Here is a 7,413-nt window from a genome sequence, read left to right on the forward strand (position 1 = left end):
TCATAAGTAATAAGTAACCTTAAAATATTTTTCACAACTTGTTTATTGCATGTGAGTGTGTAACAACTGTTATTTTTCAACATAATCTCCATTGCGTTCAATGCATTTTTTCCAGCGCTTTACTCAGGCCTGGATTCCTCGAGAAAAAAATAGTTTGACTGCTTGTGTAGTCATTCGTGCACCACCTCTTGGACCTCTTCATCGGATCGGAAAGTGGTTCCACCAAGCCCCTCTTTAAGTGGCCCAAAGATGTGGTAATCCGAAGGGGTGAGGTCTGGCAAGTAGGGTGGATGAGGAAGATGCTCAAAATGAAGGTCCTCAATTGTTGCAGCTGTAGCGCGGGCAGTATGGGGCCGAGCATTGTCATGCTGCAGCAAAACACCTGTAGCGAGGAGTCCACGACGTTTTGATCTGATTGCTGGTTTCAGATGATTTTAAGGAGCCCGCAGTATGATGCACTGGTGACTGTGGCCCCTCTGGGCATGTAATGCTCTACACGTGGGCCTCGGCTATGCCAGAAGGGTGTCAGCATCACTTTTCCAGAGGATGGCTGTGTGCATAATTTTTTGGGCTTCGGTGAAGTCGATTGGCACCAGTCTTTGCTTGCCCTCTTCGTTTCTGGCTGAAAGTAGTGGACCCAGCTTTCATCCCCAGTCACTACGCGCTGTAAGAAAGCATCACCTTCTGTTTCGTAACGTCGCAGAAGTTCTTCACATGCGCCCACTCGCCGTTCGGGTACGAGTTGTCTCGGCACCCACCTTGCAGACACTTTGCGTAACCCCAGCACGTTGTGAATGATATAGTGTGCTGAACCATGGCTAATGTTCAATTTGGAGACCACTTCATCCAGCGTAATGTGACGGCTTTCCCTTGGCATGCGCTCAACTTCTGCGATCATTTCTGGTGTGTTGGCTGTGTGAGGCCGGCCCGAGCGAGCAGCGTCTGCCACACTGGACACCACTTTTAAACTTCCTGTCCCAGTCATACACCTGCTGCAGCAATAAACATGTGTCACCATATTGCATCTTCATTCTGCGATGGATTTCACTGTGCTTCACACCCTCACTTCCTAATAAACGGATAACAGAACGTTGCTCCTCCCTGGTGCATGCCTCTAAGGGAGCCGCCATCTTTGAACTGCTCTACTGACGTCATATGCTCAATGTTGCCAGATCGAAAACAGGCAAAACATGACTCTTACCCATAGATATAACATATGTCGTCTACAACTACACACATTACATTCTCGACTTTATATCGCCATTTTAAGGTTACTTATTGACTGACCCTTGTGTGTATATATATATATATATATATATATATATATATGTCTGCACCTTATAGAATTGTTGAAAACTGCTTGATCACCTTCTCTCAAAACTTGGATATGTGCTCGGCGTACCTAGGGTCAAGTCTTGGTCATTAAGTAACCCCCTACCAACCTTTCAACACCTGCCCCCCTTCCACCACAAGGGTGGGGTGTGTGCACAAGGGTGGAGAGAGGACTTGGCAATTTTCACCTGTACACATGGTATCGTGCAAATCGTTCACCGACACCATATTTTGTTCACAGAGGGAGCAGGTATGACTACAACAACAACAACAACATGCATTTTAAGGCCATTTTCCCTGCTAGAGCGGGGGTTAGCCTTGCGGGGGTTAGCATGACAATCTTCTCCATTTTGTCCTATTTTCTGCATCTCTCCTTGTTAAACCCCCTTGCCCACATTTCTTCTTCCACCATCTTTAGCCAAGTCTTTCTCTGTCTTCCCCGTCCTCTACTTCCTTCTACATTAATTTCCATCACTCTTCTCAACCAGTCATTTTCATCCTTCCTCAACACATGACCAAACCATCTCAACCTGTTCCTCTTCACAGCATCAATCACAGGCTCTATTCCCGTCATCTTTCGCAATTCATCATTTGTCTTCCTCTCTCTCAACGATACTCCGCACATCCACCGAACCATTCGCATTTCCACCCTTTCCAGCCTTCGTTGCTGCTCGACGTTCATTACCCATGTCTCGCTCCCATAAATCATAACACTTCTCACACATGCAGCATACACCTTTCCCTTCAGCTTCAACGACACTCCCCTCCTCATCAGCACGCCACTCAGTTCCCGAAACTTCTTCCATGCACATCTCACTCCAGCAACCGTTGCCGAGTTTGATCCACCTTCTCCATTCAGCATGTTTCCGAGGTAGCAAAATGTTTTCACACCTTTCAGCTTCACGCCGTCTCCAAGATCCAACTCAACATTTCCTCCATCTGCAGCTCCCTCTGTGCACACCTTACATTTGAATGTAGCTGCCACACTGGTTAATGACCCTCTCAGACCACTGCATTTTTGATGAACCCACTCAGCGCACATTGTACATTGACTGTAGTTCACTCCGACACCCTTCCTGCACACAGCACATGGCCACTTCCCAGTTCTTTCCACCTCACCACATGCTTTACCACTTGCCATCACCTTTGTCTTTCCGATATTCACCTTCAGACCTTTTGTCTCCATACATTCCTTCCACTTGTTCATCTTTTCCTTCAGTCCATCCATACTTTCCGCAATCAACACCAGATCATCTGCATACAACAACTCCCACGGTAAACCCTCCTTTACGTTCTGAGCCAGCACCTCCATCACAGCTACAAATAGTAGTGGACTTAGTACCGACCCCTGATGCACTCCCACCTTCACCTCAAACTCACCACTGTTCCCGTCCTTTGTCCTTACAGCTGTGCACGCTCTTTTGTACATTGCCATCACAACTCTGATCAACCATTCCTCCACTCCTAACTTCCTCAATGCCCATGTCAATAATTCGTGTGGAACCCTATCGAATGCTTTCTCCAGATCAACAAACCCAAGAAACAACTTCTTCCTCTTCTCCATGTACTTCTCCTGCAACTGCCTCACAATAAAGAGTGCGTCTGTCGTTCCTCTTCCTGGCATAAATCCAAACTGCATTTCGTCGATCTTCACCTTCTTCCTTATCCTCCTCTCGAACACCCTTTCCAATACCTTCATTCCATGCTCCAATAACTTTATCGCTTGGTACGAGCCACACTCCAGAGGGTCACCTTTCCCCTTGTATAGAGGGACGAGGGTACTCAGTTTTCAATCCACTGGAATGCGGCCTTCTTTCACCACCAGATTGCAGATCTCTGTCATTCTCTTCACACCCCAACTTCCTGCTGCCTTCAACATATCTCCCACAACTCCCGTCGGCCCTCCCGCTTTTCTAGTCTTCATTGCTTTTATCGCTTCCTCAACTTCCTTCTCGGTTATCTTCTCTGCCGGTCCTAAAACTGGGTCACTCTCTATGTTGCCATCCCATTCATTCTCTGTATTCAACAGCTTTTCCATATATCTTTTCCATCTTCCTTTAATTCCTTCTGGGTCACCTCACCCCCAAGCAACTCACCCCCATCACATCACACCTCTCTTTTGCTATCTGCTTTGCAATCCTGAATACCACTCTCTGACCCTCTTCCGAATACAAGCGTTCTCCGAACATTTTCCTACATGCCTCCTGCGCCTTTGCTACCTCTTTCTTTGCAGCCTTACAACTTTCATGCTCTGCTTTTTCTGCTCCCGTACCCTTCGCCTTCTGCCACTCCTTGAACTTCTTCCTCTTCTCATCAATCCTCTTTCCAACTTCATCATCCTACCACCATGTTTCCGAGTGCCTTGGTGGTCCTTTTGTCCATCCACATACCTCACCAACGGCTCCCAACAGACTATCTTTCATTGACATCCAACCACTTTCAAGCTCAACCACATCATCCTCTACCCTACTCAGTCTCTCTTTTAATGCCCCCCTTACTGTCACCTCTTTCAACCTCCACACCTTCATTCTCGGTTGGTACTTCACCCGCCGAGCTCTCCTCGCACCTTTCACCCATATGTCGCAGACAACCAAGTGGTGCTGTGAAACAGCCTCCTCCCCCGGGATCACCTTTGTGTCCCGGAGGTGCCCCCTATCTCGCCTACGCACCATTAGGTAGTCAACGGTTGTCGTCGACCCACCTGACGTGTATGTAACGAGCTTATTGTCCTCTTTCTGGAACTGAGTATTACAAATCAGCAAACCAGCTCCATCAGCAAACTCCAAAATCCTTTCACCTTCTCCATTTCTCACACCATATCCGTAACCCCCATGAACTCCCTCAAAACCGTCCATACTCCTTCCCACATGTCCATTTAGGTCTCCTCCTACCACAACAACTTCCTCATCTTTCACGTTTTCCATCAGCTTCTCTATCGCACACCAGAACTTGTCCTTCTCTTCATCGCTCCGGGTATGACTAGTTGTATAAAAAGTCTCCACCTTACAGGACAGAATGTACTGCAATGAAAGAAACAAAAGCAGATAAAAGGAATAATAACAAAATCAATAGTGGAGCACACACAGTATTTTATTTTTTTTTGTATGCAAGATCGAGGCTCGTGAAAGAGCGAACATTAATCACACAGAAAGACAAACCGACACATAAAACAAATAACATCGGGAGCGGTAGACAAGATGGGGAGAGAGGGGGAAGGACACAAACGCAACATTTGAGAGCAGGGACCGAGAGACATGGAGACATCGAGAGATCTGTGGGAGGGAGAGGGCTTTGGGGGGGGGGCATGGGAAGGGGGGGTGGGAGAGGTATAAAACATATGGACACTGCCAGGACTTCCAGGAAAGAAGTTGGAATTTCAAACAAGGTGGATCTGGGGTGAAATTAGCGGGGGTAGAAAAGATCAAGGTTTTGGATGGGGGAAGATAAGAGATGGTGGTGAACAGCTGTTTTAAAGACCTGGAGGGAGGAGTGGGATTGAAGAGAGTGAGGGAGTTTGTTCCAGAGGCGGGAGAAAAGAGGAATGAAAGAGTGAAGGTGAGGAGAGAGCCGAGAGTATGTACTCATTGTGTAGGCCTATGGGCTACGTCAGGTTATTTGAAAAGCAACAACAATAATAGTATAATCGTAATAAAACTGTCAAATTGAGGATAACACATCTAATGTAATGCTACTTACGTCTAAGTTGTAACCAAGTAAGCCAGACACTAAGTAAGTAAGCTTCGCTGGTAATACCAAGGAATCTTTACACGCCCCATAGACCACGATCTCTAGGACGTCGTGCTCCAGGATGCAGCACCCTTGTCGGCACAGCACAAGTCGGTTTATAATAATTGTAAATAATTATGCACAACAAACACAATTATCATTATTATATTAAACATATTATTCATACAATCCTCGTACGTGAAGTTAAGGAGATATACGAGGCCCGGCCTAGAACACAAAATCTTACAGAGCAAAGGAGATAGATTAGATCACGTGACGAGCCGACATACATGTCAAACATTGTTAATGGTACAAAGTTAAAGACTTTAAAAAAAAAAATTCTCCACTGCAATGTCGTCCTTATTCGACTTTATTTATTTCATTTTCGTATGAGTCACCTTCCGTCGCAGAGATACGGCTCCTGTCAGCCGCTCGATGCTCACCTTTAACGATCCTCTTGATGATAAACGACATGTCTGGGATAAGCACACGTCGTTTACGGGGCTGCACGAGTCAGTAACATCGACTGCCTTGATGCCGGTAGCCCGGGGTTGTCCGTGCTGTGGCAGCACTTCCGGGTCCGAACCCTTCCCGCGCAGCGTACACACCTACGGCGAAAGTCAATTTCCCCGCTCGAAGGGGAGACTTCTTTGTCCGTTAATTTCTGAGCAGTTTGCAAATAATCTTCAATGACAGGAAACAAACATCGAAATAATTGGAATTACTTCATGTTACGCGACACTTAATGTGATACACTGTAAATCTGAGCTTATACACCGCTCAAACTGTTACTCTCCACCACCGAAGGGCTCTTCATCATTGCCAAATGCCAATCGTCGTCATCATCATCATCATGATGGAAGAAACCGAAGGTTATCCTGCAATTTATTTAATAACCCTTCTCTTTGTCGTTTTAACACTGCACTTCAGCGTATGCACATATTTGAGAAGAGCAGACGAAACAAGGTGGAGGGTGGATACACATTACACAAGCAGTCAAACATGCACAAGGAAATTAGACGCAGAAAGCCATTTGGCCCGTTGTGCCTGCGCCACATCAACACCAGTCCAATTTGTATAATAAAATAAAAATCCAATTTCCCCCCCCACCCCCCCCCCCCTTTCTTTCCGGGGTGGGGGAGTGCACGAAGACGTTTCTTTGTGTGAAACACAACTACAATGTAATGCAATGCTGTTTGTGATGTCTTCAATAGAGTGCATCACACTGTTCCTGCTCCATGCGTGTGTTGGTTCCGGGTTTTGTGAAATACCATGTGCCCTTGGGGCTCCAGCGGGGATCGTGTGAAATCTCGCGAGACTACGCCACGCAGCTATGGCCTGACAATAAGTTATCTTACAATACTTCGATGGTATCAGAAGTTAACCGAACTCACTGCTTTCCGACAAACGACCATCCATACAAATATGGTATTAGTCAGGTTCACGATGCATTTTTGTTCAAATTTTATGGAGATTAAAAAACCGACATTTTTGAGAAGCTTATGGCATCAGGAATATAAAAATCAATGTTTACATTTGCGCAGATCACTGAATTGAAAATATATAGAATGCTCATACTCTGTGAAAAGTGTAGCCGCCGTGTCGCCATCTTGGTTAATAGCACGACTCGGCCGACTCGCTTCGCGGATCTCGTTTGTTTTGAACGTGTCCCAGATTTTAAAAGCCAGACAACTGTTAAAATGCCATTTTGTGCGGCAATAAACTTCTCCAATCGGTTACGGAAGGGTTGTGGAAAGACGTTTCACAGCTGTTTCAAAGACGTTTAATTCACAGTCCATAGTGCTATGGAAGTTGCGAAAAGGAAAGGATAAAGGAAAGTGTTGTAGTAACTGTGATAGGTTTCCTATTGAAAAACGATCTCACAAAAGGTGAAAAAACGCAATCGCTTTTCGCTCTGAATTGCGTGCAAACGCATGACAGAAATCACCATCGCCCAGCATCGAGTGCCAACCAAGATGGCGCCCGGTAGCTACATCTCCATCTGTGTGGTGTGAATGGCAATGGTCATTCTATATATTTTCAGTTCAGTGGCGCAGATACCTGCATAGCCGCCATTTTGGATTTTCAAAATGGCCACCATAAAATATGAATTTCCGAAAGTCGCAGCTTGTAACTGACAAAGAAACTTCATTCTAAATGCTAATCCTATGTTTCCAGGCCCAAGGAATCCAAAGCTTTTGCCAAATGTGTGATTATAAACACCAAAAACCAATACAAGAAGAGGTTTGTGAAATTGTGTTTGTATTTTCATGATAAATTGCACACTCAAATTGTTGGAAGTGACAACAGCATACGTAGCTATAGACGTATTTCCTATCTCAGTTTGACACATCA

General features: G+C 45.6%; 1 protein-coding gene across 3 annotated transcripts in view; it reads right to left on the reverse strand.

Annotated features, from left to right (window-relative positions):
• Positions 1–5,673, reverse strand: part of AKAP10 (A-kinase anchoring protein 10) — a 233,713-nt gene extending 228,040 nt beyond the window's left edge. Inside the window, exon 1 of one of the 3 annotated variants that reach the window (XM_078780237.1) lies at positions 5,502–5,673. In XM_078780237.1, coding sequence (XP_078636363.1) covers positions 5,502–5,532 — 31 coding nt within the window. In that variant the 5' untranslated portion in view covers positions 5,533–5,673. Of the gene's footprint in view, positions 1–5,456 lie in introns of all 3 variants that reach the window. The other 2 variants (XM_078780238.1, XM_078780236.1) reach the window with 2 other exon arrangements.
• Positions 5,674–7,413: the final 1,740 nt, after the last annotated feature.

Source organism: Myxine glutinosa, chromosome 6 (genome assembly GCF_964187855.1).
Source record: "Myxine glutinosa chromosome 6, kmMyxGlut1.1, whole genome shotgun sequence".
Taxonomy (NCBI): domain Eukaryota; kingdom Metazoa; phylum Chordata; class Myxini; order Myxiniformes; family Myxinidae; genus Myxine; species Myxine glutinosa.